The sequence below is a fragment of the Peromyscus californicus genome, unplaced genomic scaffold (assembly GCF_007827085.1).
Source record: "Peromyscus californicus insignis strain IS unplaced genomic scaffold, ASM782708v3 Scaffold_6__1_contigs__length_162567912, whole genome shotgun sequence".
NCBI classification, from domain to species: Eukaryota; Metazoa; Chordata; class Mammalia; order Rodentia; family Cricetidae; genus Peromyscus; species Peromyscus californicus.
The window spans coordinates 36,511,562-36,531,210 of NW_026294584.1; the positions used below are offsets into that span (position 1 = coordinate 36,511,562).

Here is a 19,649-nt window from a genome sequence, read left to right on the forward strand (position 1 = left end):
GCCTAAGTGTGAGAATAACCCAGCGGGATTTCCACCTCTTCATTTCTTAATGAGTTTTTTGATAATGAGAGGTGACTTTGCCAGTCACTCTGGGCTCTATTATGGCTAATTTGACTCCTCTTCACTCTCCTTGTTAATTATTAACACTAGCCTTTTTATCCTCATGAGACCAAATTCCAATTTTTCCCTTTTTCGATTTTTATGAGCCCATCTTTATGAAGGTGAAAGTCTTGGGGAACAGGTTTTCACTTAGCACAGAGCCTGAACATTTATTATTCCTTTAGGCAGAGACGCTGTGACATTGATTACATAAGCACGGGTGTTCTTCAGGCTGGCTTTAATGTGCTAGCAATGTGAAAAGGCTGTTAATTAAGGAAGAAGCACCATGGTATTTTTCACTTGGGAATCAGTTCCCAATAGAATGGTCATTTGCCACTTGCTAGCATATCCACAGATTAAAAGGTGACTCTCTGCAAGGGCCTGCCTTTCAGGAGTGCTGAAAGAAATGATATGTGTCATTTGTAGATGGCTTTCATTTGTCAGGAGCGGTCACTGGCTGCAGCTATTCTCCACGGGACAATTGTGGAAAATACTATGCCAGGGTAGAATCTATTTGTAGTTCCTTTGTAGTCATTTAGGTATCATTTAACTTAGATGGTAATTGCTTCATTAGGAAAACATTTGTTTTCCCTTCAACTTCTAATACATCTCTCTTTTCAAATGTGCTTCCTTCGGTACCTCTTAAAGTAACTGCCTGTCTAATTATCTCTAGTTGGGGGAGCAGATGGGGTGCACAGAGGCAGCGTGGAAGGCAAGCAGAGGCTCAGTCTTTTTTGGCCAGGAATGGAACCTAAGTTTGTTTACCTCACCAGCCTTGCTCTGGGAATCAGTGGGTGAGGCCATGAGGGTGGGAGGTTGGGGACAGTTGCTAAAAGCGTGATGCAGCTGGTACTCTTTCCCCCTGAGGAAAACCACATTTCATCTCCAAGTGTTCTCAGAGCTCCAGTGTGCTCTCATCACTGTTAACTGCAAGGGAAGACACACATCTCAGACATAATATATTCTTCCTCCTTAAAAGAGAAACTGCATTTCAGGTCTTTGCTCCCCCTTTCCACTAATTTCCCCTGGAAATCTTGTCACAGATGCTTCCTAAGATATATGCTAAGATAACCCATTCCTTTATCTAACCCTTTCTGTACTTGATAGCCACTACTGTCCTTCTGTCCACACAATTCAGTGCCCTATAAATATTTTCTAGGTTAAAATGAAAAGATCAAGGAATTCTTAAAAGTATAATGTTGTTGTATAAATGCCCCCAGAATATGCTTTGTTACTGCGGAATGAAACTGAACTGGTGATGAAGTGATTTTGCCCCAGTCCCACCTCTATCCCTAATTCCCTGTGGGCAAAGGCCCTGCTCAGGCTCCCTGCCTGTATCAGCCTTAAGTTTCCTCAGCTGGAAAACCAAGAGTCCTTTCTTAGGATCCCCTCCACAGGCCAAAAGATAAAACAGTTCATTTTAAATATCAGGCATAAAGACTTTAGTACAAAATGGTGGTAAATAACTTATGCAGACAGTAAAATTGTTCACCTATCACGTATAAGTTATAATTGGTATCTCATTTAGAATGATCTTAGTCATTTTAAATGTTGGAAAAGCAAATGTAGATTAATTATTAGTAATGCATCATGATCATTTAAAATCCTGTAATTAGCAGTAGACCTTCTGCAGCACACACCTCCCCCCATACACAATCATCTGTATAAGGAAGCACCATTTATTCAGCAAATTATCTCCCATCCCAACACTGAACACTCAGAGCTCTCTGTTGCTAGTGTTCCTGGCTAGTTTAGGTTGTAATTAATTGGGATTTGGACAATAACTCTAATTGGGTCAATATGGTAAAAACTGCAACAGCATGTCCGTTATGTAAATCTCCCTTTCAAGGGGGACTAAAGGAAAGACAATGTTTTCCCATAGATTTCAAAATGGATAATTTGAGGGCAGTTTAAGTTGACACTAAATATTTAAACAGATTTCACCAAATCGCTATGGAAGGGATGTAATAAAACAAACACATGATTATTTACAGTTGTCTTAATTATCATCAAAAGCGATAGTTAAAAAAAGTGTGTTTTAGTAACTACTGAGAATCATTTATTGGCCTTGCTTCTGAAACAAAACTTGTGAGTTTGGGATGAAAATTATTCCTTCTCCTTCAATTCCCCAGGCTGCACCAATCTCCCAGTACCAAAAGGAAATTACGGCACTGGGGAACTTTTTATTTACCTCACTACATGAAGGAGCTGTTTTTCTCAGAAATAATTGATGTTTTCTAAAATCTGTTAATCACTGCAAAATCCAAGCCAAGATATAGGCACCTTCAATTTCGACAGGGCCCCAAAGAGGTCTCTAATAAATGCTTCTCTCTTGATCTATGACTGCACAGCAAAATAACCCAAAATAGCACCATATGTGCTAAACAGTAGTTAATGTTAAAGAAACATTACAAAATAGGAGTGGAATATAAAACCCTCATGAACTAAATATTTGTGAATTGAACCCCCCAAATTAAAATCTTGTGGTTCTCTTGGGTCTTGAGAGATGGTTCAATGGTTAAAAGCATTAATTGTTCTTGCAGAGGACTCGTATTTGGTTCTCAGGACCCACAACTGCCTGTAACTCCAAGTAACTCCAATTCTAGGTGATCTGATGACCTCTTCTGACTTCTGTTGGCTCATGCATGCGTGTGGTGTACATACATATACCTGGGCACACATATATACATATAACATAAAAGAATGTTGTGGTTTTCACTCTATTTCAAAAATTTACCATTGAAAATGCATGACTATTTCTAAAAAGTAAATATAAAAGAATATTAAAACATTGATGTATTTGTGAGTATTCAAGAAAATTTTCAAGAAATCTATAAAGTATTTTATTTTCCTATATGAAAATTCTAAGTATTTTGTATAACTTATATGATTTACCATCTTTACTGTTTGAATGTGAACATTAACTAAGTATTCTTTTTGAATATACACTAACACAGATAATTGATATGGCTACTTCTTTGTGTGTATATGCATGTTCATGTGCACATATGGGTATAAGACAGGGGTCAACCTCCACTGTACTTCCTCAGGAATTGTCCATATTGCTCTTTGAGACAGTATTACTTACAGGTCTGGATTTTGCAGATTACGCTAGGTTGACCAGCCAGTGATTCTCGATGATGCACCTATTTCCACCTCACTAACACTGGGATTACAAGGGCATATCCCCATGACTGTCTTCCCATGCTGAGGCTGATCAGTCAGTGATCCTCAGTGATGCATCTGTTTCTACCTCTCTAACACTGGGATCATAAGGGAATATCACTATGCCTGGCTTCTCATGCTGGGGTTGAGATTGAACTCAGTTCCCCATATCCCTAAGTCCTGATCATTCTTGTGATTTTGTTCAAATGGAGGAAGCGCTTTTAAAAAGATGTCTATACTTATTTACTCTTGACTTAATACATAATTCATGTGCTTATTGTTATACACAAAAGATAAAGTTTTTTTTTTTTTAAATGCAGACCTCCATTTTGTCAGCAGAATGGGGATGAAGACAGGCAACCTAGAAAAGAAAGGCTTCCAGAGCCATCTGTCTGGTAGAAAGGGACAGAATCGGCCTTTCTGAGCTGGCTGAGACTGACATGCAGAATGAATGATTCCATGTGGACAATTAAATGTATTAGGCTCTTCTGAGCACAGGCATTGTGACTGAATCTGAAGGAGGAATTATCTCTTAGTTCTTTGGCTTCACAATAAACATGTTTTGGAAATTAAATGAACCTGAATAGAATGGATGAAATGACGGAAATACTCAGAACTGAAATTACAGACATAAAGCCTACAGTATCCATGATATCCACTTAGCATCTATTACATGTGAGTCATCATTCTATTGATCCTCACCACCAATGACCCTGTAAGTGTAATTACCCTTCTCCTTCTGTAAAGAAAGACCTTATAGCCTAGAGAGGTTAAACTACTGTCGAAGATCAAGTTGCAGAGATGTGACTCTATAGAACTGAGGCCTATGTTAAGTACTATATAACACAATGCCTTTCTTACTCTAATAGGGGTTCTCAGTCTGGCTGATACCTGAAATCTGGGATGGACCTGGGGTGTACGGTATCACGCTTTCATATCCGCATGAGTTTCTTTCTCAGTTTGAGAGGTGTAGACTCAAAGGGATGAGGGACCATATAAAGATAGATATCAGGTTCTAACAATGAAGAAAACCAAAGAGTAATTTAAAAAATTAAAACTGCAATTGTAAAGACATAGATTTAATTTTAAAACAGAAAGAATGCAATAACGCCTTTTAAAGAGAGAAATAAAAATGACTTGGAATATGAAGACACAGAAAGTGCTAACTGTACAGAAAATATGGACAGAGTGAGACCAGCCTTTGACAACAGGAGTATGGAGTCTGGGTGACTCAGGTGACATGACATGATGACCAGAGTTCTGAGGACCATACTTCAAAGATACTCAGAGAAATGGAGTGAGGTATGCCCAGAGAAGTAAAAGGCATATTGTGTGAGGAAGACTTAAATGATCTGTGATAATAGAAAGAAGATGTCTGTAGGATCAAGGACAGTCACGACTGGACTCTAGGAGGCAGAGTCCAGTATGGTGCATATCAGCAAGAACTGTACTGAGTAGGGAATTAGCGACCTCACCCCCACACAGAGTGTAAGAGCAGCTACTGGTAACTGAACTGAGTCGAGGGAAAATGGAAAAGTCTATCACAGGAAAGGTTCAGGAATCTATATGCTACTATTTTAATAAAAACCAGGTTTGCAATGGTTCTAGATCACCTGCTAGAATAATGATGAAAGTTATTATACTGGGAAACAGTCTCAATAGAGGACCCCTACTTTCTCTTTGATTTCTAAATATGAATGAACAAGTCATACACATAGCAATATTTTACAATCATCTGAGGAGATAAATTCACTCTCAGGAAAACATCTCAATCATAGTGCATGTTAAAAGGGAATCCTGACACCTAGAACATCTCTCAGAGACGGATGCAATCCCAAGTACTCAGTCAATGCCAGACTTTATAGGTTTTCTGATCCTCAAGGTACAATTAGAAAGATGTCTATTCTAGATAGTAGTTGTTCTGAAGTTCAGTGAATGATGTGAGGTGTCATCTCCCTTAGACTCCAGGATGAGAGACTCAGGCAAGCTCAATAAGCACCCTGGTTACCCATGCTGACTCTTATTGATGTCAAACTTGGACTATGCACATACACACTTACAGATTATGTGTACCCATCCCTTGCCATTTCATATAGAAAGAGAAATGCAAGTACTCACTGTCATTTCTGAGGAAATTATTAAGCAGTTGGAAAAGAGGAAAGCTATCCCAGGAGTCTTGAGGTTGGGCCTCCAATGCAGTATCCATATCTACTGTGAATAAAGCCCAAAACTTCTCAGCATGCTCAGCCAATAAGTCTGGCCACCAGGCAAATGCCTGCAAGAGGACAGAGAAGTAAAGGAGAAATCGATGACTTGTTAGAAACATGTGCAAATCCTATGCCCCTGAAAATACGTACAACATGCCTCTGTTTCACAAAAAAGGAGTATAATAAATGAAATGTAATATTTTTTAAGATAAGACATTTTATAGGGATCACATATAGATGAATAAATTTGCCATTGATAAATGAAATAGAAAAAAGACATTTATTTCTCTGGAAACAAGACATAAATTAAACTATAGGAAAACTTAAAAAACAAAAAGATAGAAAATTTCCTCATATATAAAAAATTTTGCACACTATTGTGAATGTTTCTAATATTTCCTTTTCTATGAATAGAAATACTAACATATTTGGCATCATATTGTATGATAATTTCCTTTAAAAAAGCATGGTATTCTACTATGAGACCATATTGCCTTTTGAAACCATTCCTCCCTTAAAAAATTTCTCCCAATTTTTGAGATTCCCAAGGACAGTGTGGAAAAAGATCTTTACAAATAAATCCTCAACTAAAATATTAATGTTTTATTATGGTTTGGAGATGAAGTATCTCTTCAAAAGGTGTGTGTTGGGGGCTTATTATCAAGTTGATGGCACTATTTTGGAAGGTTCTAGAAACTTTAGAAGGTAGGAACTGGCTGGAATCGTTCTGTCTGCTTCCTGATTTGACCTGCTATGACAGACAGAACCATCTGAAACCATGAGCCCAGATAGATCCTTCTTCTCTTATACTGTTCCTGTCGGGTATTCTGGTCACAGTGATGAAAAGTGAGCAAGGAGAGTTCCTTAGGATGTTCTTCTAAATATGAAGGGATTAAAGGGTGTCTTAGAGCCTTAACACATTGTGACCTCTCTGCTCCACATCTGAATCTTCCTGTCCTAGAGAGGACATCTGGACTATCAGTGTGAACGAGGCCCCCTGGACAGTTCCCCTGAGACCTAGCAGCTTTACCTCATGGGATACAGTGATTGTCCCAGGTGATTACATGTCTGCTTCTCAGACTCTAATCACTGGTAAAGATAGCTCAGGTCTGGTCTGTTTTCACTCTGTACTGGCCAGGCCTGTTCACCACTGGTAATGAAAATGATCACTTTATAAATTTATGCTTCCTTAGGAGAAGAAAATAATGTTTTGCTTTTAGACAGTTCTTGAAAATAATGGGGATGCCTCTGTTCTCAGTTTTACTTTGCTTATCTATAATTACAAACAATCTTAAGTAAGTTCTCATGCACTTATGGAATTTTAAAGTCATCTTTTTACATGTTGTCTTTTAGGTCTTGCCTTCATTTTTCTATTGAATGTTAGGTAGTATCAAAATATTTTTCCTTTGTGTGTGGTGTACATGCATGTGTGTGGTTGTGCATGTGTAGGCCAGGGGTCTTCTTTGATCACTCTCCTTCACACATATTGAGGCAGGGTCTCCCACTTGAACCCAGAGTTCCCCTATATGGCTGGCTAGTATAACCAGTGAGCTTGCTCTCAGGACCCCGTCTCTGCTTTCTAAGCACTGGGATTGCAGGTAGGCTGCCAACTTGCCAGACATTTGTGTGGCTTTCAGGTTCTCATGCTTACATAAGCAAGTACTTTTCCCACAGAGCCATCTCCCAGGCTACTGTCATAATCTTTCAACCAATGTAAAATATGAAAATATCTGTGATACATTTTTTATCATTCTCCCTGTTCAAACTATTAATAAAAAAAATATTTAAATCTGGTTCATGCACAGGCCATACCAGCCACAACAGGTAGGCAAAATCAAGAGGAGACTCCCTGCTGGACTAGAGATCACAGCAGCCACCAGAACTCCAGATAGGCTGCTTGCCCTTGCACCTCCTCCCGTCTCTCTGAGCCCCTCCCTCTACTATCCTCAATGTCCCCTCCCCTCCTCATCACCATGTCTCAGCCCCCAACTTGGCGGAGATCCCCTGCTCGACCAAAGTTCACACAAGGGCACCAATGTTTGTAGAAGAAAGATTACTAAGGCTTAAATCACACATCGACTCTCATACATTGATAATGGGAGACTTCAATATCCGACTCTCACCAATAGACAGGTTATCCAGACATAAACTAAACATAAACATAAACTAGAGCTAACAAATGTTATGAACCAAACGGACCTAAAAGATATCTACAGAACATGTCACTCAAACAGAAAAGAGTATACCTTCTTCTCAGCACCTCACAGACCCCCAAACTGACCACATACTTGGTCACAGAGCAAGTCTCAACAGGTATAAGAAAACTGAAATCACCTTGTGCATCCTATGAGACCAACATCGACCAAAGCTGGATTTCAACAACAGAAACAACAGCAATGCGGCAAACTCAGAGAAACTGAACACCTCTCCACTGAATGACTACCAGGTAAAGGCAGAAACGAGACAGAAACTAAAGACTTCCTAGAAGTCAATGAAAATGAATGCACAGCAAACCCAAACTTACGGACCACAACAGAAGTGGTGCTAAGAGGAAAGTTCAAAGCACCAAGTGTCTACATAAAGAAATTGGAGATATCTCATACTAGCAACTTAACAGCACACCTGAAAGCTCTGGAACAAAAGAAGCAAGTAAATGAAAGAGGAAGAGATGGCAGGAAATAATCAAAGTCAGGGTTAAAATCAATAAATTAGAAACAAAGAACAATACAAAGAATCAATGAAACAAAGAGCTGGTTCTTTGAGAAAATCAACAAGATAGACAAACCCTTATCCAAACTAACTAAAAGATGGAGACAAAATATCCAAATTAACAACAACAACAAAAAAAATGAGGAATGAAAAGGGGGACATACCAACACACACCAAGGAAATTCAAAGAACTAGGTAATACTTGAAAAACCTATACTCCACAAAATTGGAAAACCTAAAAGAAATGGAGAATTTTAATAGATACCACTTACCAAAGTTAAGTCAAGATCAGGCAAACAATTTAAACAGAATTATAACCCCTAAGAAAATAGAAGCAGTCACTAAGTCTCCCAACCAAAAAAAAAAAAAAAAAAGCCCAAAGCCAGACAGTTTTAGTGCAGAATTCTACCAGATTTTCAAAAAAGAGATAACCCCAATACTGCTCAAATCACTCCACAAAATAGAAACAGAAGGAACATTGCCAAATTCATTTCATGATGCCACAGTCACCTTGATACTGAAACCACACAGATTCAACAAAGAAAGAGAATTACAGACCAATTTCCCTCATTAACATTGATTCAAAACTACTCAATAAAGTATTTGCAAATTGAATCCAAGAATGAACTAAAAAGATCATCCACCATGATCAAGTGGGCTTCATCTCAGAGATGCAGGGATGGTTTAACATATGAAAATATGTCTATGTAATCCACCATATAATCAAACTGAAAGAAAAAAAACACGTGATCATCTCATTAGGTGTTGAAAAAGCATTGGACAAAACCCAACACCCCTTCATGATAAAAGTCTTGGAGAGACCAGGGCTACAAGGAATATACTTAAACTTAATAAATACAACTTACAGCAGACCTATAGATAACATTAAATTAAATGGAGAGAAACTCAAAGTAATTCCACTAAAATCAGGAACAAGACAAGGCTGTCCATTCTCTCCAAATCTATTCAGGATAATACTTAAAGTTCTAGCTAGAACAGTAAGACAAAGAAGGAGATCAAGGGGATACAACCTGGGAAGAAAGAAGTCAAAGTATCATTATTTGTAGATGATATGATTGTACACAAAAGTGACCCCAAAAATTCTACTAGGGAACTCTTACAGCTGATAAACACCTTCAGCAAAGTGTCTGGATACAAGATTAACTAAAAATCAGTAGCCCTCTGATATATAAATGACAAATGGGCCAAGAAAGAAATCAGGGAAACAACACCCTTCACAATAGCCACAAATAATATAAAATATCTTGGGGTAACTATAACCAAGCAAGTAAAAATATTTGTATGACAAAAACTTGAAGTCTTTAAAGAAGGAAATTGAAGAATATATCAGAAGACGAATGCATGGATTTCCCTGGGAAGGGGAAATAGATGAGATCTCCTGGGTAAACTGGGGGCAGGGGTGGGGGGTGGGGAAATGGGAACTTCAGGGATCAGGTTGGGCCAGGAGGTGGGTTGGAGGCTGGAGGGAGGGGGAAAGTAAGGGAAGAGATATCTTGAAGGGGAAGCATTTCTGGGTTAAGGAGAAAACTGCTGCCAGGGAAACTCTAGGAATCCACAAGGATGACCCAAGCTAAGCAATAGTGGAGAAGGTGCCTGAATTGGCTTTCCCCTGTAATCAGATTGGTGACTACCCTAATTGTCATCAGAGGGCCTTTATCCAGTAACTGATGGAAGCAGATGCAGAGATCCACAGCTAATCACTGTGGGCTGAGTTCCAGGAGTTCTCCTGAAGAAAGGGAGGATCTTTTGAGCGGGGGTAGGGGGTGAGGGGTGGGGGGAGGTGGGGGATGTGTGTGTGTGGGGGGTGGGGGGCTGGGGGGATGAGGTTGTCAAGGTCATGGTGAAGGAACTCAGAGACAGCTGACCTGAGCTTTGTGGAAGCACATGGGCTCTGGACCAACAGTTAGGGAGCCTTCATGGGACAGACCTAGGCCCTCTGCATGTGTGTGACAGTTGTGTAGTTTGATCAGTTTATAAGGCCCCTAGCTGTGAGTTCAGAGCCTGTCCCTGGCAGGTCCTGGAGATCAGGATCTGTTCTTCAAGCTTGATTACCTAGCCCAGCCTTCAGTCCTACCTTAACTTGATGTGCCACGCTTTGTTCAAGCCCATGGGAGGCCTGCTCCTTTCTGAATGGAGTCAGAAGAGGAGTGGATGGGGAGAGGAATAGACAGGAGTTGGGGGAAGGGGATGGGAGGAGAGGAGGGAGGGGAAACTGTGGTCGGTATGTAAAATAAATGAAAAAAATGTTAAATAAAAAATAAAAATGAAGGAGTCATCCTGATTGAGGCAACCCAGACTGAGAAAGAAATATGGTATGCACTCACTTATAATTGAATATTAGCTGTTCAGTAAAGGATAATCATGTTACAATCTACAGACCCAGAGAGGTTAGGTAATAATGAGGGCTCAAGGTGAGATGCATGGATCTCCCTGGGAAGGGGAAACAGAATAGATTTTGCAGGTGTACTGGGGCTGGGTGGGGATAGGAACAGGAGGAATCAGGTTAGGGGTGAAGGGAGAGTATATAGGGAGAGATGGTTGAAATTGGTGGCTATTTGGGGGTGGTGATGTGAAATCTAGTGCAGTGGAAACTCCCTGGAATCTCCTAGGGTGACCCTAGTGAAGACTCTTAATAATGTGGGATTCGGAACCTGAACCAGCCATCTTCTGTAACTAGGAAAGGTTACCATTGGTGAGAATGGAACACCCACCCAGCCACAAAACCTTCAACCTACAATTAGTCCTGTCTGCAAGATATGCTGGAGTAAAAGTGGCACAGAACTTGTGGGAGTGGCCAACCAATGACTGGTCCAACTTGAGGGCCATACCTTGAGAGGGAGCCCATGCCCAACACTGCCTGGAAAGCCAGGAACTGAAGGCTTGGTAGCCCAGAGACCCAGGATAGAACCAAATACGTCTGGCAAAAACAAAGTCAATGAAGTGATTCCTAATGATATTTTGCTATACTCATAGATTGGTGCCTAGGCAGTCCTCAGAGAGGCTTCATCCAGTAACTGATGGAAGCAGATGCAGAGACTCACAGCCAAACATAAGACAGAACTTGGGGGGACCCCAGGGAAGAAGGGAAGGAAGGAATGAAGAAGCCAGATGAGGCAAGGACACCATGAGAACACAGCCCACAGAATCAAGTAAGCAGGGCTTGTAAGGGCTCATGGAGGCTAATGTGACAATCGCAGAGCGTGCATGGGTCTGGGCCAGTTCTCTGCATATATGTTATGGTTGTGCAGCTTGGTGTTCTTGTGAGACTCCTAACAGTGAGAGTTGGGGGTGTTTCTGACTCTTTTGCCTGCTTTTAGGATCCTTTTCCTCCTATTCGGTTGCCCTGGCAGTCTTGACATGAGGGTTTGTGCCTAGTCTTATTGTAACTTGTTGTGCTGTGTTTGGTTGAAATCCCTGGGAAGCCTGCTCTTTTCTGAAGGGAAACAGAGGAGAAGTGGAACTGGGGAAAAGGGGAAGTTAGGGCGAGAACTGGGAGGAGTGGAGGGAGGGGAAACCTGGTTGAGATAATAATTAACGGTGATGATGATAAGCCCGAGAAGTACCCCCTTACTTCTGAACTGTATTTAAGGATGTAGTAGGTTTTATGAGAAGAAGATAAATGACAAAACTAAAAGAATGAATTGTAAAATTCTAAAACATGATTTTAAATATGGACTTATAATCATAGATGTTAGAATAATAATATGTTAAAGGTTACCACATAACTAATTACCATAAAGTAAGTAGAAACAAAAGCTGAATTAAACCAGAAAATGTAGCATAAATAGATGTAAGAGTTATAGACATTTTAATGTTTTCCTCAATACTGTGATAAATGTACAAGTATGGAACTTGTTCAGGAATGTTAGACTCCATAGACTGAGCATAATGTCACATGCAATGGTTATTTCTGAATACGTTTTGGTGAAATACATGTCAGAATAGGTATCTATAACAATATATAAAAATCTAATAATATGATAACCTAATGATAATAACAAATAGCAAACAAATGATATGTGATAATAGTATGCATTGTTTTATTTTATACTTCTTGTTCCTGCCCTTTGCAGTTATAGTGGTGACCAAGTAAAGTAGAATCTGAGACTCCTCACTGAGCAGAGCAGGGTAGGAATGCTAGTCAGAATTCAGTCCTGTGAAGATAAGACGCTTGTAAAAATCTCACTTCCTATTCACAATCAATACCTTCACAGAAGCTAAAATTAAGAACCTAACAAGCGTGTTAGCTAAGCATTGTTTCAGGACTATCAGACAAATTCCTAAAGCTCACTTTAATGCTAACTTGGAAGACAGAGACAGGCTGGGAATGAAAAATAACAGAATATAACTTTTTAAAGAAGCCATGTGATTTTGCTATCAACTATAAGCTTCATTTTGTTCTGCAGAAGAAGTATTATTTATGTTTCAAATTGTACTTTTGATGAAGCTCATCCTGTGACTGTAAGTCAAGATGTGAATATCTTAGCAATAATGTAAGAAAGTAGTAAGCAGTCTTTTAATTAATTAATTAATTAATTTTATGTATATGCGTATGTCTTGGTGAATGTACACCACACTTGTGGTATATGTGGGTGCCCATGAAAACCAGAAGAGGGCGTCAGATCCCCTATAACTGGACTTATAGTCTATTGTGAGTTATCTAACATAGGTGCTGGGAATTGAACTTTGGTTCCTAGAGGAGCAGGAAGTGCTTGAAACCACTGAGCCCTCTCTCAAGGCCCCCAACCACTGTCTGAAGATCTAAGCAAAACTTAGAACACACAATCAATCCCATTACCTGTCCCTCGTCTTTCTCGCCATCCCACTGGAGGCAGCTGCTCTAACCTGGACTGGAGGAAGTGGAGGATTATACTTGGACTGTTTCCTCCCTGGGGTTCCGTTTCATGAGGTGGCAGGGGTTCACCAGCATCACAGTCTCCATGGGGGCAGGAGAAACCCTTCTCAGAAAAGCACCTATTGGAGGGCACCTATGGAATGTCATTATAGCAATGCTAAATCTGTCTTGTCTCCGATGTTAAGTCGTGACTTAGTGTAAGTGATTTGACAGGGGTAGAAGGCAATAGTTTACCAATATGCTTAAGAGGAAAATATAAATAAGTCTTGAATGATAACTATATGTGACAGGTTGAAAGCTTTGTCAGTTTTACTCAAAGTAGTTGAAAACGGAGGCAGGTAAGCATGAATGCTGTAAAGCATCGAGCTTCTGAACTTAAAGGCAAAACTTGAGTAATCAGAAGCACACCCCTTTTCTGCCTGGATTTCCACTTTTTTTTTTTTTTTTTTTTTGGTTTTTCGAGACAGGGTTTCTCTGTGTAGCTTTGGAGCCTTTCCTGGAACTCACTTGGTAGCCCAGGCTGGCCTCGAACTCACAGAGATCCGCCTGCCTCTGCCTCCCGAGTGCTGGGATTAAAGGCGTGCACCACCACTGCCTGGCCTGGATTTCCACTTCTTAGTCTGTAAATTGATAATAATATCTTCTCTTAACCGCTAGGTTATTGTGAAAATAAATCAACATGGAAATTTTTTCTGTACAAATGTAAGTGAATGTTATTGTAAGTAATTGCAAAAATACATTGAAATTCACATACAGATAATGAGGCAATGTGCTTTAAAAATAATGTTCAAGCTACACATGGTGGTGCATTCCTGTAACCCATCACTGGAGTGGCTAAAGCAGGAGAAATGGAGTTTAAGGACAGTCAGATCCTGTCTTAAAAACAAATAAGTTAAAATGAGAAGAAATGTCCAATAAGAATTTAAAAGGTTTTGTGTGCCAAGTACTGTTCTAAAAGTTTTATAATGTTATCTTAGCTAATCTCCTAAATTGCTCTTTTGAGCAGATGGTATAATTATTCTTATTTTATAAGAGCTAGTAAGTAGGAAAACAATGATATAGTTTTCTTAAGTAACTATACAAGGCACACTGGCTGTCCCTCATCCATCCATCCATCCATCCATCCATCCATCCATCCATCCAACATCTACTTTGCATATTATGACACTGCTACTGTCCCTTGATTTTTCTTGCCATAAACATTTATCATAACATGATTTATTTATATATTTTCTAATTTATCTGAGGTCTGGGGCTTTTTGATTGCTTTTCCCACTGGCATACATACTACATATTAAACATTAAACATTAAAACAAAAATGGAGGACTGCTCTACATTGAGCAAAAACAGAAAGCTTGGCTTTGGTGTGCTTGTTTTATTTCACAGGACAAGATTAGTTTAAAACGCTATAATTTGTGAGTGGCTATAAATGCTCTGGGGACAATTCAGTAGCTAGTGTATCTCCTGGCCCCACAATATACATACATAAATTACAAAGAACAATATAGAAGGCCATATTCTAGAAGGGGCCAGTAGAATGGACCATAATACTATATGATGACATCTGGCCAGGCAGTGGTGGCACACGCCTTTAATCCTAGCACTAGGGAGGTAGAGGCAGGGGGACCTCTGTGAGTTCAAGGCCAGACTGAGCTACCAAGTGAGTTCCAGGAAAGGCACAAAGCTACACAGAGAAACCCTGCCTCAAAACAACAACAACAACAAAAGATGACATCTGAACTATTGTCAAACTAATTGGAGTTTGAAACTAATTCAGTTCTTCTGATATAGAATTTTATAATCATTTTTCAATATAGACATAAATATTGAAATAATAAAAAGATGAAGACACTTCAGAATATGTCATTTTAAAATGTTACCTTTGTTCTTATAAGTTTAAAAATTAAATATATAAGAATAAATAATAAATTAGTGAAAATGGAAACATCAATGACAGAAAAAGAAGAGGACATAACTGGAAAGATATCCCACATTCACATATTGGGACATTCACATATTTGGAGAAACAATGTTAAAATGCTCATATAACCCAAAGCTAGCTACATATTTAATGCCATCACTCTCAGAATGCCTATGACTTTTTCATCAAACTATGAAAAAATTGCTAAAATTCATATGGAACCACAAAAAAACCTCCAAGTATCCAAAGCAATTGCAAACAAAAAGGACAAAGCATGAAGTATTATACTGTTTGAATTCAAAACATACTAAGTTACAGCCATTAAAGCAGTTTAGTACTGGCCTGAAAAAGAGACAAAGGGGCAGGTGAGGTGGCTCAGCAGGTAAAGGTACCACCAACTCTGAAATCCCGAGTTCCAGAAACAGACATGGTGGAAGGAGAGAAGCAACTTCTTTGGGCAGTTGTCCTCTGATCTCCACTTGCATGCACTGGCATGTGCACACATAGAATCAATCAATCAATCAATCAATCAATCAGTAAACCAACAGACAGTAAAGAAACATGCACCAATAGAAGAGAACAGATTACTTAGAAGAAAACCTGCACTCATAGTCAACTGTTCTTCAGCAAAGGTACTAAGAACATACATTGGAGAAAAAATAAACAGAAAATAAATGGCACTGAAAAAGCTAGATATCCACATGAAGCTGGATTCCTGTACTGTCATCAGCTCTAAAAACCAACCCAAAATGGATTAAACACACACACACACACACACACACACACACACACACACACACACACACACACACACACACACCAGCCACTGTGAAACTATGGAGAGAAACTATGCCAACACTAGAAGAAAACTGAGGAAGTAGATTCAGATGTTGGAATGGGCAAGGGTTTAGGATAAGACTTAAAAATTATAGAAAGCAAAAGCAAAATCAGACAAATGGAATTATGTTAAACAAAAGATCATATTTATAGTAAGATAACAGTTAACAGAGTAAAGAGATAACCCAAGGCTATGAGAAAATAAAATGTTTGAATGCTGTGTATCTGCAAAGGTGTTAATGCCAGAATATATAAGAACAATCATAAAATTCATATAGGAGCTACAAAACCCACACAATCAACAACAACAGCACAACAAACCAATAAAACCCAACAAAAACTGGAAACAATAGCCAAAGCAATACTGAGCAAAAAACCCCAACACACAAGACATTATATTACCTAAAAATTAGACTGTCAGAACTATAGTAATTAAAATGGTATAGGTGGCTGGGGATGTAGCTTAATTGGCAGACTGCTCACCTAGCTAGTATGTAAGAAGCCCTGGGTTCTATTACCACCACTATAAAAAATTGGCATGCTGGTGCCTGCTTGCAATTCCAGAAGTGTGTGTGTGGGGGGGGGGGGGGGGGAGGGGAATCAGAAGTTCAAGGTCATTCTCTGCTACATAGCAAATTAGAGATCTCATTTCAAAAAGTGAAACACATACACACAAACCCCAAAACTAATTGTGTGGTGAGTCACACAAGCAATCAACAAGCTGTTGATAAAATCAAAGGAATATGCATCTGAGGTCAGACTGGCCTTAACTCTTTCTGAGACATGGTAGCATATGCCTGGAATCTGGAGACTGAATAAAATTGTCATGAGCTGGAGGCCAGTCTGGACTGTATAGTAAGACCCTTTCTCTACAAAACAAAATGTATAACCACAAAAACAATAACCAACCCAAACCCAAACAATAACACGGGCTAGGTTGAAAGCTCAGTTGACAAGTCTCTGCATCCATGTAAAGAGTCAAGGGCAACAGGGAAGTAGAAATATGTAGCTCACTGCACCTTGCTGGTCAGCCAGCCTAGCCTAAATTTGTGAGCTCTAGGTTCAGTGAGAGACCTTGTCTCAGAGACTAAGTTGGGGGATGACTGAGGAAGATAGACACCTAAGGTCAAACTCCGGTCTGTGCACACATGTGCACATTTGCATGCACAAGTAGCTGATTAGATTTAGTGACTTCTCCAGTGGGCTATTGGACTTTCTAGTTCTGTCAAAGAGAATGGCTTTTGGATGAAGAACTGCTTCATCCATTTGTCTGAAATCTCTGGTGCGACATAGTATGCTCCCTGAAATGTGGAGAAAGTCTTAAAAGATTTTGCTGGAAAAGAGCTAAAATAATCTTTCTGGGGAGGAAACACGGTATCTTAAAGAAAAGCCTCAGAGGTCAAGAGGCCTCCAGAGGAGGAGGGACTGCCTTAAAAGGAAGTTCCTGACAAGGAGCTGAGTGTCTGGACACCTGCCTAACTGAGGGACTGTGGGATGACAGAAATGGCCACTTAGTCCTGTTGAGTGGACTGCACTGTAGAAAGAGGCAGAGTGGAAAGAAGAGCGGGAACCAGAGCCACCTGAAGGTTGCCTTGAGGCAAATGCATTAACCTCCCCAGAGGAGCAACAGTGCAGAGGGGGCTAGGCATAGTTCAGAGTAAAGAACCTGGCCCGAGAATCCCGCAAGGTGGATCTCAGTGGAGAGTGCCATCCACCAACGCATTCTGGGAATGACTTTGCAATTGGACCAATTCTTTCTCTAGCACTGCTCAGAGGGAAGATCTGATATAAAAGAGGAAAAAGACATTTAAAACAAAATCAACGAAAGGGAAAACAAAAAGCCAAGGTTTCCAGATTTCTTGCATCGTGTTTTGCTTAGGCTGTAAGGCATTAATTATGCATGTGATTATTAACTAAACACCTAACAGTGTAGCAAAGGCTAGCCCACTCAGAGGAGAGTCTTGCATCCCAAGGAAAGGCCAAGTTGACTTTTACAGTGACATCAGAATGGGTCCTGCTTCACAGACACATTGAGAGGTTGTCTTATGCTGGAAAAAGAGGAAACAGTTTTACTCACCTCTCTTCCCTGTGGGATTCCAAGAATTTGGAGCATAAGCAGAACAGAGAAATGCCACCTTGTTACACAGTATATATAAAGAAGTCACCAGAATAATTCCTATTTCATTGCAGCACAGAGCAAAGTGATGTTTCTGTACTGTGAGTGTTTCAGTGAAGTCAATTGTATGTTATGGATTAAAAAACAAATAGCATCTATATTTAAACTGCACTCGATCCATCATACTTTCACAAGCATTTTTAGTAGCCACACTGACTATATTAAAAAACATTAAATTTTTATTTCTATAAAATGTATGAGAATATTAGCTGTATTAGCTGGCACACATACTGAAATGGAGTATTTGTTCATATTAAAAACAATTTAGAAATGCCTTGGACTCTGATGATAATCTCTTTCAGAACAAGACAAAGACGATGAAACATACCTATATTTTATCATATGATCATTTTCTTTGTAGCATGGCAGTGATGCTAGCCCAGAAAACATCCTCCTGGGAATTCATTTCAAATTATTGAAGCAGCTGTTTCTTCAGTTTAAAATAAAATATCCATAACAAGTTCACACATGACAGATGCAAGCTAAAAACTAGATTCCACAGTGTGAGCTAAAAGCAGATGTTTTGAATGATCATATTTATAAGCAGATACAATAAATCTTAGTTGCCTGTAGTAAGGCTCCATGAATACTCTTTTCCAAGAATTTGTTTAAAATACAGACCCTGTAGTTTCTCATATTTTTTGAAAACTAGATTTCATTAAATGTAAATATTCTATAAATTTGTATGTATTTGGTCTGTTTTCTTTTGGCTTATTACATCTGCTTTCTCAAAAACAATAGCACTGTCAGGACACCAAAGTTTATTGTATTTATTTAATTCTCCATATTTTTTCCATTTAACTCAAAACCAAGAAATTGCTTTTGTATATAAACTCACAACTATAGGAAAGAGAAATTTAAGTCTTTAGAATAAGCAGGATGGTGTGAGAACATTCCAGGTCTGTAGGAAATGGTAATCTGCAATTAAAACTTTTAAAACATTGGCTGGCAATGGGGCTCAGGGGCAGAGCATTGAGTGACACATTGAAGGGCCCAAGTTCCTTCCAAGCTTGGCAAACAAGAGTAGCAGCAACAACAAAACAATCAAAGACTTAGTGAAAACATACAGAAAGTTGGGTGTGAGAGGGACGATTAGTCAGCAGTCACACAATTGTGAATTGTAACTTTTCGATTGTACAGCTTATCACAAGTTTCCCATTTAATGCTCACTAGCCCACATTTTCAAACAAAATGATGATGTCACAGGGACAAGAAAGCAACTGGTTGGCATCCCAAGATGGGTGTGGTCCAGCTCTGCCAACTACTGCTTATGTATCTTGGGGACAGGTCTCCCAAGCTTTCCCATGTCCTTACTATGTGATTGTTGTCAGAATATCACACACACACACACACACACACACACACACACACACACACACACACACACGCTGTAACATACAGGAGTCACATTTCCAGGAAATGTGTACATTTGGCCAGATGCATATTGAAACTCTAGTCGGGCTACCTTTTCAGTTCTGCCCCCACTATGGCAAAGCCCTTGGAAGAACTTTATGCTCTGGTTACAAGTCATCACCTCAGCATGATGCTCCTCATTCTGTTGTAGGACTTCTATGCAGAGCTCTGCGAGATGAAGAACCTCTTCCAGCTTCTTGGCAGGAGTAGCCTGGTTCATGGTCTCTGTATTAAAAAAAAAATCA

The 19,649-nt window shown here is 39.5% G+C and overlaps 1 protein-coding gene across 5 annotated transcripts in view; it reads right to left on the bottom strand.

Annotated features, from left to right (window-relative positions):
• Window positions 1-19,649, bottom strand: part of Cadps2 (calcium dependent secretion activator 2) — a 542,094-nt gene that overhangs the window by 86,775 nt on the left and 435,670 nt on the right. For all 5 annotated transcript variants that reach the window (XM_052722147.1, XM_052722145.1, XM_052722146.1 and 2 more), the window contains 2 exons: window positions 19,526-19,629; window positions 5,383-5,539 (listed from right to left, as the gene is read on the bottom strand). In XM_052722147.1, the coding sequence (XP_052578107.1) occupies window positions 5,383-5,539; window positions 19,526-19,629 (261 nt within the window). The remainder of the gene's footprint in view (window positions 1-5,382; window positions 5,540-19,525; window positions 19,630-19,649) is intronic.